The sequence below is a fragment of the Balaenoptera borealis genome, assembly GCF_965194805.1.
Source record: "Balaenoptera borealis genome assembly, chromosome: 2".
NCBI classification, from domain to species: domain Eukaryota; kingdom Metazoa; phylum Chordata; class Mammalia; order Artiodactyla; family Balaenopteridae; genus Balaenoptera; species Balaenoptera borealis.
In genome coordinates this window covers 134,803,072-134,818,076 of record NC_138867.1, presented here as the reverse complement: position 1 = coordinate 134,818,076, position 15,005 = coordinate 134,803,072, and the positions used below count along the sequence as shown (strand labels likewise).

General features: G+C 43.6%; 1 protein-coding gene across 6 annotated transcripts in view; it reads right to left on the bottom strand.

The window, feature by feature from the left end:
• Window positions 1-15,005, bottom strand: part of CYFIP2 (cytoplasmic FMR1 interacting protein 2) — a 128,538-nt gene that overhangs the window by 74,509 nt on the left and 39,024 nt on the right. For all 6 annotated transcript variants that reach the window (XM_082379054.1, XM_082379056.1, XM_082379059.1 and 3 more), the window contains exons 12-15: window positions 13,086-13,205; window positions 12,118-12,243; window positions 2,926-3,092; window positions 2,018-2,165 (exon numbers count right to left, since the gene is read on the bottom strand). In XM_082379054.1, the coding sequence (XP_082235180.1) occupies window positions 2,018-2,165; window positions 2,926-3,092; window positions 12,118-12,243; window positions 13,086-13,205 (561 nt within the window). The remainder of the gene's footprint in view (window positions 1-2,017; window positions 2,166-2,925; window positions 3,093-12,117; window positions 12,244-13,085; window positions 13,206-15,005) is intronic.

Here is a 15,005-nt window from a genome sequence, read left to right as displayed (position 1 = left end):
GCGCCTGGCCTGGGCTGGGCAGCACGGCCACAGAAAGGAGTGGCACGCCATCCCTGGCACAGCACTTTCCTTTGTGGTGAAGGAACTACGGAGCTGCGGGTTTATCAGACAGCCCACCCTCTGCAACCCTGTCGGTGGGCACGGCTGACCATCCCTAAGACTCGAGAGGCACTGCTCTAATGATGGCCTTGGAGTCCTCCAAGAAAGGAGTCTTCAATCCAGTCTGTGCGGGTGTCGACTGATTGGTACCAAATTCTAACTATTCGAAAATCCATTTCATCCGTAAGAGGGGAAACGTTTTCCCCACCTACTTTTATTAAACAAAGCATTTAATTCACCGGAACAGTCACCTCCCAGCTCTGCCAGATGCCATGTCTACTGCGCTCCCAAGGCCCTAACAGAGCCCCAGGGTGGGAGTCAGGAGACCTGGTTCTCGTCCCACCTCCATCTAAACTCACCTTGTGACTTGGACAAGTCACTTCCCCTCTCTGGACCTCAGTTTCCCCATCTGCAAAATAGGGGGAGGAACTAGTTTGGGACTAGTTTGTCTCTAAGGGCTCTTCCAAGCTGACTGTCTAGGAGTCTATCAAGTGCGTCTGTGCCACCCTAACATGACTTGGGGGTGTCGGGGGGGCCTAACTGTTGGTGACACTCCCTCTCATATTATCTTTATAAATACTGCGTTCTCCCTCCCTGCCCCCCACCCCTCTCTCATTCTCTGCCTGTTGGCCCCCTTTTGCGACCTCCTCCTTTCCAGTTTCTCTTTTGCCTCGCCCGGAAGCAACACCCAGAAGCCCTGCTCAGCCCCTCCAGGCCATTCTGGACTGGAAAGGTCTCTGGCCCTTGGCATGACACAGAACCGTTTGTAGAAGCTTCCTTGAGAAGTTCCACGTCTCTCGAGCAGGCAAGATAAGTGCAAAGGGGTCTGCGGGCTGCGGGCCAAGGGCAGCTACGACGCCAGTGCTGAGAACCAGCTCACCCCGGTGCCGCCTCCCTGCTCCCACCCCGTGCCAGACACAGACACACACACAGTGAGAAGCGTCAGGGGTGGGCCTCAGATGGCTCATCTCAGATGATTCAAGGAATCAGGATTTCAGAGATGAGAGAGGTTTAAAGGTCATGTGAAGCAGGAGTTCCCAGCCTGGGGCTTTCGGGGCCTGTAAGACCTTTAAGAGCTGTAATGGGCCCATATGCTTTTTTTCAATACCTCAAAAAGCCTACCAGAAAATATTTATCCTTAAGTAGGTGGCAAGGATTTAACTGAGATGCCTAGGTTCTTTACTTTTTTTTTTCCTGTAATTCTAACGACTACTTTGGATAAGCCACAGACAACCTCTCGTTGTTGAAAAAGCTCCGGTTGGCAACTCTGAATACCTCTGATTATTAGACTTTCTCTAAGTGGTCGAGGGCTTTGGATACTTGTGATTTTGGGGGGGGTACAGGGAATAACAAAAGCGGTGTTTTGTCAGTAACGTGATCTCATCCAAAGTTTTCATTTAACGGAGAAGATAACCAGAGCTCAGAGAGGTCAAGGCACTTGCCCAAGATCACACAGCAAGTCAGAGGCAGAACGTGGGAATTCCCAAGCTAGGACATCACTACAGGGGAAGCGGGGGTCAGCGTTCATTAAACAGGGACAGGATAGATGCATACAGATTCCACTTTAAACTTCTCCTATACTTTGGAACCTGTACTTCACAGGGCTAGGATAGCCAGTCCTGGTATTACCCCCATTTGCCAGATTAGACAACTGAGGCACAAAGAGATCTGTGTAACGTGCCCGAGGTCACACAGGTATCTAGGACTAGAATCCAGGTCTCCTGAATCTTAAGTCAGTGGTCCTCCCTCTTATATCAAAACAAGATGGCAGAATAAGACTAGAGCAGCTGCTTGACCCTGCCCCTCCTGCCTGAGGACCCCCCCCAGCCCCACTGCCCCATGGTCCAGCCAGGATGACCTACCACAGCCTGGCTGGCCTCTGAGTCAGCAGAGCTGGCCTGTGCCTGGAGCTGCTTACCTGTGTGCTGGAGGGCCCCACGGCACGCCGGGGCACCTTGATGTCAAATCCACCTTTGGGGTCCTTCTCCCCTCTCAAGCACGGGTCATTGGGGGGCTCTCGGCCTCCCTCCCAGTCACAGATGGTTTTCCGAATTGCCTGTAGGACACTGGGGAAGGAAGAACCGGGATTCAGACCAGCTGGAAAAGAGGCACTGCAAGCCTGTTTCTAGAGTCCATGGTGTTCCAGGACCACGTGCCTTAGAACTCCTGGCATGCTTGTGAAACATGCTCACTCCAGGGCCCCATCCCCAGGGATGCTGGCTTAACAGATTTGAGATGCAGTCCAGAAGTCTGCATTTTACAAGTGCCCCAGTGATTCTGATGCCCACTGGCTGTCTGAGAACTCAGCTCTGAGCCCACACAGTGGGAGAGAACCTGAGTGAAGGATGCCTATTTGTCTTTTGGCTTATAGGACAGTTTCATTAGTCCATTTAAATCTCTGTATATTTAAAACTTGAATAGTAGCTTACATGTGTTGCACACTTAACTCCATGCTGCTGTGTGCTTAGGTCTATACACGGATTATCTCATTTCATCATCCCAACAGCCTATGGAGTAGGTACCATCATCATCCACAGTTTACAAATGAGGGAAACTGAGGTGTAGAGAAGGTAAGTAACATGACTAAGTTCACACAGCTAGACGGTGGTGGATATGGGCTCCAAACCCAGAGACGGAGGCTTAATCCATCCCAAATGTCCAATCTCCTAAAAGGGCCTCATAGGACTTGCTGGAACTCACTGGAAGGTCCGTTTGTGTTCAGACACTTCCCTGGAAGCTGACTGAGCTGGGAACGTCCTCTATGGCCTGCACCCAGCACCCCCGATTTTGGATGTGCCCCCTGAAAAAGGCCATCTGAAGACCCACCTGATGAGGACATTCTTCTTCTTCCGCACTGCCTGCCTGAGGGGCTCACGCAGGGTCACCTGGGCAAAGTCCTGCAGGGCTGCGTAGATGGTGTTCCTGATGGCCTGGTTGAAGACGCTCTCCATCCTGCCCATGAGCACCTGCAGGCCTTTGATCATGGCGATCACCTGGCCAGGCACAGATGGAGGTCAGGCTCACTGTGCCTTGGCACACCCGTCTGTCCGGTACCCTCACCACATCTCCGGGGAGGTGCTGGAGGAGACATCCTGAAGCACGAGGCCGGCGAGTGCTACTCAGAGGGTCAGTTCACGGCTGGGTGGAAACGTGTGCCAGAAGAGAAATCAGCACTCCGCTTCCCTCGTCAAGGAAGTGCTGCTACAAAGCAAAGACGTCAGCCACACGCTGCGTGTGTGCTTCACCATCAGCTGATTTTCATTCTGGCACCAGCTCCCCATCTTGCCGCTGACTGGTGACAACTGGCAGCTGGTCCATGGACCATGTTTTGAGTAGCACTCTGACTTTTAGAGGTCTCTCCACATACCATGTACCCACAGACAATATCAAATAGAACTTCTTTCTACAGAATTTTTACAATCTTTGCTTTTGAAATGATTTGGCCATTTGCTGCTTGAGTCCATAAAATAGGATTCCTGTAGAAGTCTTGTGGGGAAAGGCTTCTGTCCTTCTATTTACCTCCTCCCTAGCCCCTTAACTCACTTATTTGTCTGCAGAGGTGGAGAGACAGGTGACTATGATGTGTGTAGCGTAACATTGACCTTGGCGCTCACTTGGGATCTGTCTGCCTGTGGGGTGTGTCCTCTCCTCTGGGTGCCTGTCTTGTCCTTGCGGTAATCACCCCTCCCCATCCTGAGGATGGGAGGTGTATATTTATGCAGCTGCTTTGCCTGTTTCCCAGTGGGAAGTTTCATGGGATGGGGGAGGAATAGGAAGCCTGGTGTGGCCTTGAGTGAAGTCACATTCTCTGGTCCAGCTTTACCAAACCTGATCCTTTGACCCCCGTCAGCCCCAAGTGCTAACTTCTAGATTAGTTCAGAATTCAGAGGGGAGGGAGATCAGCTTGGTGTTTTGTGACCACCTAGAGGGATGGGATAGGGAGGGTGGGAGGGAGACGCAAGAGGGAGGAGATATGGGGATTTAAGTATACGTATAGCTGATTTACTTTGTTATAAAGCAGAAACTAACACACCGTTGTAAAGCAACTATACTCCAATAAAGATGTTAAAAAAAGAAAAAAGAATTCAGAGGGGAAAGCCTTGTCAAGTCAGCCTCCTGACAACTGCCACACTTGTCACACCCCTCATGACATGATCGATTTCCTCCCTCTGCACCAGACTGTTAAGCACTGCAGGGGTGAGGCTTGGCACACTGTGTAGGCGCCATCCCTGGGGCCCGGGGCCCTGGTGGGCCCTCAAGAGATTTTTCTTGAAAAGCAATGAGTAAGTGAATGAATGAGCTTAGATGCTAAGCCTTTATGTTCCTCCAAACTGTAAATGAAGAAATAGAACATTCGAGGTAGGAGAAATAGTGAGAATAGTTCAGAAGGTAAGAATTTTCACTAGAACCAACAGTCTAATGGTTTTGCTGAAGAGAACCTTTATAGTGCAGAAATAATGAGAGAGAAGCACTAAAGGAATGTTAAGTCATAAAGGAATCTGGGCTCCTGGCTGGCAATGAAACTAGGAAATAAGGGACAAAGGAAGGACAAAATAATGAAGATTTCTGAGAATAACTCCAAACACAGAAGGGTATGCAGATCTGTTAGACCTAAGGGAAAATCTTTGTAACTTTGGGCTAGGCAGAGATTTCTTACCTAGAACACAAAAAAATCACAAACCACAGAATAATAAATAAGTTGAACTTCATCAAAATTAAAAACAGGTGCTCTTTAGAAGGCACCCCCCCCCCTAAGAAAATGAAAAGGCAAAGTCACCGATTAGAAAAAATATTTGCAACGTATTTGTGAATAAGGACTTGTATCTAGAATATATAAAGATTCTCACAATTTAATAGTAAGAAGATGGAAAGCTAATTTTAAAAAATGGGCAGAAGATTTCAATAGATAACACTTCACAAAGGAAGATGTATGAATAGCCAATAAGCACATGAAAAGATGCTCAATATCATTAATCTTCAGGGAAATGCAAATTGAAACCTCAATGAGATGTACTAAATATCCATTAGAATGGCTAAGATTAATAAGACTGACAACACAAGAACTGTGAGGGTGTGTGTAACAGAACCCTCACATATAATTGGTGGGAATATAAAATGGTACACCCGCTTTGGAAAACTGTTTGGCAGTTTCTTAAAAAGTTAAACATACACCTCCAATATGACCATTCCAAGAGAAATAAAAACCTATGTCTACACAAACACTTACACTCAAATATTTAAAGCAACTTTGCTTACATTGGCCAAAAGCTGGAAATGGCCCAATGTTTATCAACAATTGAATAGATACACAAATTGTAGAATAGCCACACAATGGAAAAATACTCAGCAATGAAACGAAACAAACTACTGATACTAAAAACAATGTGGATGAATCTCAAAATTATTATGCTGCGTGAAAAAACCACACACACAAAATACATACTTTATGATTCCACTTAATAAAATTCTAGAAAGTGAAAACAAATCTATGGTGAAAAAAAATGTGATTGTTTAGGGCCAAGGATGGAGGGAAGGATGGATTGCAAATGGCATAAGAAGTCTTAAAGGGAGATGAAAATGTTCTGCATCTTGTGTTTTTGGTTTCACAGGTGTATATACAACTGTCAAAACTTTGTGAATTATACACTTTAAATGGATGCAGTTTACCAAATGTAAATTATACCTCAGTAAAGCGGACTGAAAAAAACAATAATATCCTCGTGGAGATAGCACATTCACGACACAAGAGTTGGGTGCAACTGAAAAAAAACAAACATTCAGAGAACAAGATGGAGCTTTTGGACATTTAAAATATTATAGGCAGGGCTTCCCTGGTGGCGCAGTGGTTGAGAGTCTGCCTGCCAATGCAGGGGACGCGGATTCGAGCCCTGGTCTGGGAGGATCCCACATGCCGCGGAGCAACTAAGCCCGTGTGCCACAACTGCTGAGCCTGCGCGTCTGGAGCCTGTGCTCCGCAACAAGAGAGGCCGCGATGGTGGGAGGCCTGTGCACCGCGATGAAGAGTGGCCCCTGCTTGCCGCAACTGGAGGAAGCCCTCGCACAGAAATGAAGACCCAACACAGCCAATAAATAAATACATAAATAAAATTAAAAAGAAAAAAGAGGAGTCTCTTTAAAAAAAAAAAAAAAAATTATAGGCAAAATAAAAAATACTAACAGAGTTGAAAACGGAAATTAAGGAAATACCCCATAAAGCAGAACAAAAATAAGTGATATGCAGTAAGATAGAAAAGACAGGAAAATTAGACACTAACTCCTGGGCATCCAACATCTGACAGATAGAAAACCCAGAAAGACAGAACAGAGAAAACAGAGAGGAGGAAATTATCAAAATTAAAATTCAAGAAAATTTCTCAGACCTACAGAACTTGTATTTCCACACTGCAATGGCCTATTTAGTGTCCCAAACAATCAATGCAAAAGGCCCTCATCATGATGCCTTACAGTGAAACTTCAGAAAAACTGTGATAAAGAGATGAGACTATAAGATTCTACAGATGAAAACGAAAGAATAAAGTTAGACTCACATTTCCTAATTTCAAAACTTACTACACAGTTACAGTAATCAAAATGGTATGGTACTGGGCTTCCCTGGTGGTGCAGTGGTTAAGAATCTGCCCGCCAATGCAGAGGACACGGGTTGGAGCCCTGGTCTGGGAAGATCCCACATGCTCGCGGAGCAACTAAGGCCATGAGCCACAACTACTGAGCCTGCGCGTGTAGAGCCTGTGCTCCACAGCAAGAGAAGTCATGACAATGAGAAGCCTGCACACAGCGATGAAGAGTAGCCCCCTCTCGCCGCAACTAGAGAAAGCCTGCGCACAGAAACAAAGACCCAACACAGCCAAAAATAAATAAATAAATTAATTAATTAAAAAAAAAAAAGTATGGTATTGGCATATAAAAAGACATATAGATCAATGAAAGAGATCTGAAAGCCCAGAAATAAACCCTTACATTTATAGTCAATTGATTTTTGACAAGAGTACCAAGACAATTCAATGGAGAAAGAATACTCTTTCCAACAACTGGTGCCGGGACAACTGGGCATTCGCATGCAAAAGAATGAAGTTGGACCCCTACTCACACCATATACAAAGATTAACTCAAAATGACCAAAGACCTAAATGTAAGAATTGAAACTATAAAAATCTCAGAAGAAAACATAGGAGTAAATCTTTGAGAACTTGGATTAGGCAATGGTTTCTTAGATATGACACCAAAAGCACAAGTGACAGAAGAAAAAATAAATTGAACTTCATCAAAATTGAAAACTTTTGTGCTTCAAAGGATACCATACAGAAAGTAAAAAGACAATTCATGGAATGGAGGAAAGTTTTTTCAAATTATATGTCTGATAAGGGACTTGTATCCAGAATATATAAAAACTCTTTTTTTTGGTGTTTGAATATTGATATATTTTTAAATATACCAGTTCTGGAAAACAAGATGCATGATAAAACTTTTTCCTCTTTTTCATTTTGGCTCATAAATTTGGCTGCATTTTAGAAAACAGTCCCTGTTTTCCTGGTAACCATGGCAAATTAATTGGCTTTTTCTGATACAGAATATATAAAAACTCTTACACTTCAAAAATAGAAAGACAAATAACCTAAAAAAAAATGGGCAAAGAATCTGAACAGACATTTCTCCAAAGAAGCTATGCAGATGGCCAATAAGCACATGAAAAGGTGCTCAATATCATTAGTTATTAGGGATATGCAAGTCCAAACCACAATGAGAAACTACTTCACACCAAGTAGGCTGGCTAAAATAAAAAAGACCGTAAGTGATGACAAGGATATGAAGAAACTGCAACTCTCGCACACTGCTGGTGAAAATGTAAAATGGTGCAGCTGCTTTGGAAAACAGTTTTACAGTTCCTTAAATTTTTAAACATAGAGTTACCACGTGACCCAGTAATTCTGCTTCTAGGTACATACTCAAGAGAATGAAACATATTTCCACACAAATACTTGTACACGAATGTACATATCAGCATATTCATGATAGCCAAAAAGTTGAAACAACCAAAATTTGTGAATATATAAATATGATATATTCTTACAATGGAATATTATTCAATCATAAAGGAATGAAGTACTGATATATACTAGAACATGGATGAACCCTGAAAACATCATGCTAAGTGAAAGAAGCCAGTCACAAAGGATCACATATTATATGGCTCCATTTAAATATAATCTCCAGAAGAGGCAAAACTACGCAGACAGAAAGTAGATTAGTGGTTGCCAGAGGCTGGTGGCGAAAGGGATGAATGGCAAATGACCACTAATGGGTATGGGTTTTTTTGGGGCGGATAACAAAAATGTTATAAAATTAGGCAGTGGTAATGGTTTCACAGCTCTGAATATACTAAAAATAAGTGTACACTTTAAAGGGTGAATTTTTTTATATATAAATTATATCTCAATAAAGCCATTATTAAAAAATTATACAGAGGAAAAAATAACAAGGAAACAGGGATTAGACTAGAATCCAACTTTTCAGCAGCAACACTAAAAGCTAGAAAACAATGGAATAATACCTTCAAAATTCTGGGAAAAAATTATTTACAATTTAAAATTCTCTAGCCACTCACTATGAGTGAATTTAGAAGTAAAACATTTTCAGATATTCAAGATCTCAGAAATATTTTCCCCCATAATCCCTTTCTTAGAAAGCTTTGGAGGATATACTCCACCAATATAAAGAGAGAGTCAGCCCTGGGGTCCAATACAGGAGAGGGACAAAGGGAATCCCAGGGTCATGATGATGAGATATCTCAGATCAGTAACTGAACAACAGATCTAGAGACAAAATCAGTTCAGACTGGAGAGAAGGAAAAGGGGCTTCAGCGGGAATGGCTCCAAGGAAAAAAAGAGTAATAAAATTCATAAAATAATGATTGTGATTAGCTCTTTTGTAGGAAGTTTTACATTGGTATGTTTGAGGGCTCCTTTTTGATTGGATCATAGAAAACTTACCAAACAAAAAGGCAAAAGCTGTGCCAGAAAAGAGATGTATTCCTATTAGACCACAGGACTCAGCAATTAACAGTTACTCAGTTATAGTAATATAGAGCAACTATTAATTTAACCAAAAAGTGTTAAATTGCCACTTTGGGAAGATGGGAGAAAGGAATTGGGTGTATTGGGGGTGGGAATGGGAGGTAGAGATGAAAGAACTAAACTGTTTTCTCCCAAAGTAGGAAATCAATAGAAAATGCCATAAATTGAAAAACCAAGGAAAAGCCCTATCAGGCTGTTAGTGGAAGTACAGAGATAAATACCAGAAGAAATAGCTTGACGAGGTGAAAAGATGTTTCCTATTTTGGGATTCAGGGAGGAGTGAGGTGGTGCAGGTTACTATATTTTTGCCTTGTTTTAGTGTTGTTAAATGCCACGTAAAATTACTTTTCTCTCTTTAAAATTTAATTTAATTATTTTTATACAGCGCGTTCTTATTACTTATCTATTTTATACACATTAGTGTATATATGTCAATCCCAATCTCCCAATTCATCCCACCATCATCACTGCCCCCCCCAGAATTACTTTTCTTAAATTTATTTTTACATGTTTTACTAACAAAATAAAAATTACAAAACCTCTCAATGTATAGTAAAGTAAGGACTAGAAGGAAATACAGAAAATGCCACTGGTGGTTGTGGTTGGATGATTTTCTGAGACTGTGGGAAGGTGAGTGTAGGAGTGGGATTGAGGGGAGCATTTTCTAAACTATCTATGGTACCTATGCATTGCTTTTATTAAGGAAAGAAAGGTATAAACAGTTTTACAAAGTTGTATGTCCTCTTTGACTGTAAGTCTCATTTTATATAAATAGGCTTGAGGAGGACTTTCTCCCCCAGTGATGACTGGGCAACTGTCTTCCAGGCTGACTATTTGCAGTGGAAGTGCCAGGAGGTCAGGACCACTCAGCTCAATGCCAAGTGTGATTACAATCTGTCTGGGGAGAGAGGAGAGACCCACACGTCCATCAGCGGGTGAACGCATCAACCAAACGGGGTGAGTCCACGCAAAGGACTATCACTCAGTCATAAAAGGGAACGAAGTACTGATTTGTGCTACAATGGATGGACCTTGAAAACGTGAAGTAAAAGAAGCCAGACACAAATAACCACATATGATACGATTCTACTTATAGGAAAAGCCAAAATAGGGAACTCCACAGAGACAGAAGGAGACTGCTTAGGGCTGCAGGGATAGGGAATAGGGGGTGAATGTACCGGTTTCTTTTTGAGGTGATGAAAATGTTCTAAATTTGACTGCGGCTGCCCAGCACTGGCAATATACTAAAAATTAATGAATTTACATTTTAAACTCGCGGTACTCCTCGTCCGACTTCTGGCTGTCCAGCCCGGAGCCCGTCACCACCGGGGGAACATCAGCTGTCACCCTCCCTGTCGACGCACCTGGCACTTTTCTACCTTATTTCACTGATTCCCCCAAGAACACTGCAAGGGAGGTGCTATTATTATACCCCTTGACAGATAAACTGAGGCTCAGACAAGTGCCTTGCTAAAGGCCACGTGCCTTGTCATTGATTGAGGATTCAAATTCAGGTGGTGTGACGCCAGAGGCCCGCTCACAATGACCCTGGTTGACTGCAGCACAGCAGCTTTCAGACTTTTTGGGTCTGCGATGTACAGTAGGAGGTGTATACTATCTACTAACTCAGGAACACGTACCTGCCTGAAATGACCCCGCTGAGCCTCAGTTCTTTAAAGTGCAGCCTGGAGATCAGCTAAAGAGAAACTCTAACCCCTAAAAAGTATGACGCTTTAGAGCCTTCACTGGTCATCTACATCATTATCTCTGGTAATTACTCTTTGATTTTCAACAATAATGCTGGGATGGAAGTGGGTAAAGATAATCAGCTCCATCTTACAGACAAAGAGGCTGAGGCTCAGAGAGATGAAGGGTCCAGGGGTAGCATTCAAGTCTCTGGCTTCTAGGCTTCAGAGGGTCATGAAAGACGTAGCCGTCACTCATAACCCAGCAAGAATGAGCTCCGTCACCCTCACAGACATACCTTTTTGTAATCAGACAAACCAAAAAACCAAATCGGAAGGTTATAAAGCAGGAAGTAGAATCCTCCCTTTAGAAATTACTACGGTTAATGGTTTGGTATATATAAATATATACACTTATGTCCTTCCATCTTGAGCAAATTTGCAAAAGTATATTAATTTTAGTAGAAAGGGCATCATTTTACATGCCGCTCTTTAACCTGTTTCTTTTTTAACTTAACAATATACTGTGTATATCTTTTCATGTCAGTACATCCATTTTAGTGGCTGCATAGTATTCAATGATATAGCTGTACCTTTATTTATTTCACCTGGTCCGTATTGAAGGACATTTCAGTTGTTTCACATATTTTGGCATTATAAACAATACGGCAATAAATGTCTGTTACATATGTCTCGGCACAGTTGGCTTATTTCCCTGAGATATATACGTGCCAAACGGTTTGCCCGTTAAAAATCTGAATACAGATGATCAGAATGCCCTCATAGAAAGCCTGTAAAATGTGGACTGGCCACTCAAAAGTATCTGAGAAGGTCTACATCCCACTTCAACCAGCAACAGACATCACCAATCTACTAGATCTTTACCATCCTGACTGGTCAGCATTCTATCTCATCTTAGTTTCGATCTGAAGTTCTCCAACCACTCCTCAGTCTGGGCATTTGTTATATGTCTTTTGGCCACGTGTTCTGTCCCTGCTGTTTTGTCTAATGGAGTGACTCTTTCTTTGGGATTTTAAGAACAGAATGCGTTTCTCACCGCTTCCGAAATAACAACTTGGGACAGAGATGAATTCGGGTGGGAGGAGGGGGCAGGGAAGTGCATGCACATGAGGCCCACGGCTGCCACCCGGCCCAGCACCCCTCCAGGAAGCCCTACAGCTGCTGACACAGCAGCAGCCTAGGGGGTGGGGGGCGAGGAGACGCAGGGAGTCAGCACCCACCTCGACGAAGGCAAACTTCTCCTCACTGGTGTAGTTGTAGCGGGTGGCTCGCTCATACTCCTCGGCCGTGCCCGGGCAGTCCTTGTTGCAGAACTTGTCCGTGGGGTGAACGAGCTTCCAGGAGTACTGGGGAGAGAGGAGAACGCGTCAACCAAACGGGGGGAGTCCACGCAACGGACTATCACTCAGTCATAAAAGGGAACGAAATACTGATTTGTGCTACAATGGATGGACCTTGAAAACGTGAAGTAAAAGAAGCCAGACACAAATAACCACATATGATACGATTCTACTTATAGGAAACAGCCAAAATAGGGAACTCCACAGAGACAGAAGGAGACTGCTTAGGGCTGCAGGGATAGGGAATAGGGGGTGAATGTACCGGGTTCTTTTTTTTTTTTTTTTTTTTTTAAAGAGAGTGGCTCTTTTCCTGATTTAGCTTTTTTTTTTTTTTTTTTAAATTAATTTATTTATTTATTTTTGGCTGTGTTGGGTCTTCGTTTCTGTGCGAGGGCTTTCTCCAGTTGCGGCGAGCAGGGGCCACTCTTCATCGCGGTGCGCGGGCCTCTCACTGTCGCGGCCTCTCCCGTTGCGGAGCACAGGCTCCAGACGCGCAGGCTCAGTAGTTGTGGCTCACGGGCCTAGTTGCTCCGCGGCATGTGGGATCCTCCCAGACCAGGGCTCGGACCCGTGTCCCCTGCATTGGCAGGCAGACTCTCAACCACCGCGCCACCAGGGAAGCCCCCGGGTTCTTTCTGAGGTGATGAAAATGTTCTAAATTTGACTGCGGCTGCGCAGCACTGGCAATATACTAAAAATGAACGAATTTACATTTTAAATGGGTGAATGGTGTGGTGTGTGAATTATACCTCAATAAAGCTGTTTAAAAAATAGAGTGCCAGAGAGAGGCAGGGACAGACAGATTCCACGTGAACAGAGTTCAGGATGGAGGGGGCCGGGACACCTACCACCTCCATGACGTGGGCGCTCCACTTGGACAAGAGCTGCAGGCCCCGCAGGGCCAGGTCAAAGAGCTCGCGGTACTCCTCGTCCGACTTCTGGCTGTCCAGCCCGGAGCCCGTCACCACCTGGGGAACATCAGCTGTCACCCTCCCTGTCGACGCACCTGGCACTTTTCTACCTTATTTCACTGATTCCCCCAAGAACGCTGCAAGGGAGGTGCTATTACTATACCCCTTGACAGATAAACTGAGGCTCAGATAAGTGCCTTGCTAAAGGCCACGTGCCTTGTAATTGATTGAGGGTTCAAATTCAGGTGGTGTGACGCCAGAGGCCCACTCACAACGACCCTGGTTGACTGCAGCACAGCAGCTTTCAGACTTTTTGGTCTGCGATCTACAGTAGGAAGTGCATCCTATATACTAACTCAGGAACACACACCTACTTAGAGGTATTCAATGTAGGCATGAACATTTTTCACGAAGCAACTTTATGCTCAATACTTGAGATTGCCTCTGATTTTTTATTCCATTTCATACCAAAATGCTAATTAGAAACCACTAAGTTGATTTCACAACTCAATTAGAAATGACTCACAGACTGAAAAGCACTGGTGAAGATAAACATCTATTTGAACATGTAATAGTCCACAGTGAAATACTATATGTATGTATACTGTGCATATGCATAGATATATGTGTATATATGTGTATGTGTGTATATATACATATAGAGCCAGTCCTCATTATTTGTGGATTCTGTATTTGTGAATTTCCCTATTCACTAAAATTTATTTATAACCTCAAGATCAATCCTTGCAGTGCTTTCATGGTCAGTTTCAGACGTGTGCAGAGTGGGAAAAAATTTGAGTCATGTTCCCAGCTGAGGTTGAACAAGGCAACTCTCTGCTCTCTTGTTTCGGCTCCTACTGTACACAAGTGTCCCGTTCCTGGTTTACTTAGTGCCCCATTTTCCACATTCTTATACTTTTTACTGGTGATTTCATTATTTAAAAGGGCCCCCAAGCACAGTGCTGATGCTTCCGTCTATGCCCCTATGAGAAAGGAGGCTGTGATGGGCATTATGGAGAAGATATGCATTTTAGATAAGCTTTGCTCAGGCATGAATTATAGTGTTGTTGGCTGCGATTTAATGCTAACAAATCAACAATATATATTACGTAAGGCATCTTTAAGCAGAAACGCATGTAAAATAAGGTTATATATTAAAAACCAGCTGATGGAAACACTTGAGATCGGAAGCTCACAGGAACCTAACCCTGTATTTTCTCAAAGAGCGATGGTTTAGTACTTGCTGATTTAGTGTTGACGGCCACTTTATAGAATATAACTGCTGTGAATACTGAGAGTGGTCTGTACATACACATGTATAAGCTGTATAATTCTAAAAATAGCTTTGAGCCAGACTCATTCATAGATCATACCAAAACTGGACAAGGAATGAAGGGGTCCCCAGCACTTAAATTATTCCCATAGCTTATGTTCAATTCATTGTCACATACAGTTAAGAAAGCCAAAGGTCTGGGCTTGACCCTGGTTCGTGTCCACCAGAAGCCCTCTTGAGAATGTGGGCCACTCGTCTAATGACCACACCACGTGCATTTATCTGGCTGTTCTCATTTCAAATATCATGCCCTTGGATCAAAGACATTTCCCTAGTTTGGGTTTTGGAAAGCGTAACTATGGCCATCGGCCACATGGTGGAGCCAGTGGGCATATGCGTGGTAGTGCAGAGTCTTCCCGGAGCTCCAGGTAATAAGGGAATTCAAACCTGGAGACCTATATTTATTAAACCAACATATATATTCACTAGAAGGGTTTATACAGAAAGAGATCCAGAAGGATATATACATCCAACTGTTAATCATAGTTGGTTCTGGGTGGAAGGATTTTACATGATTGATTTTC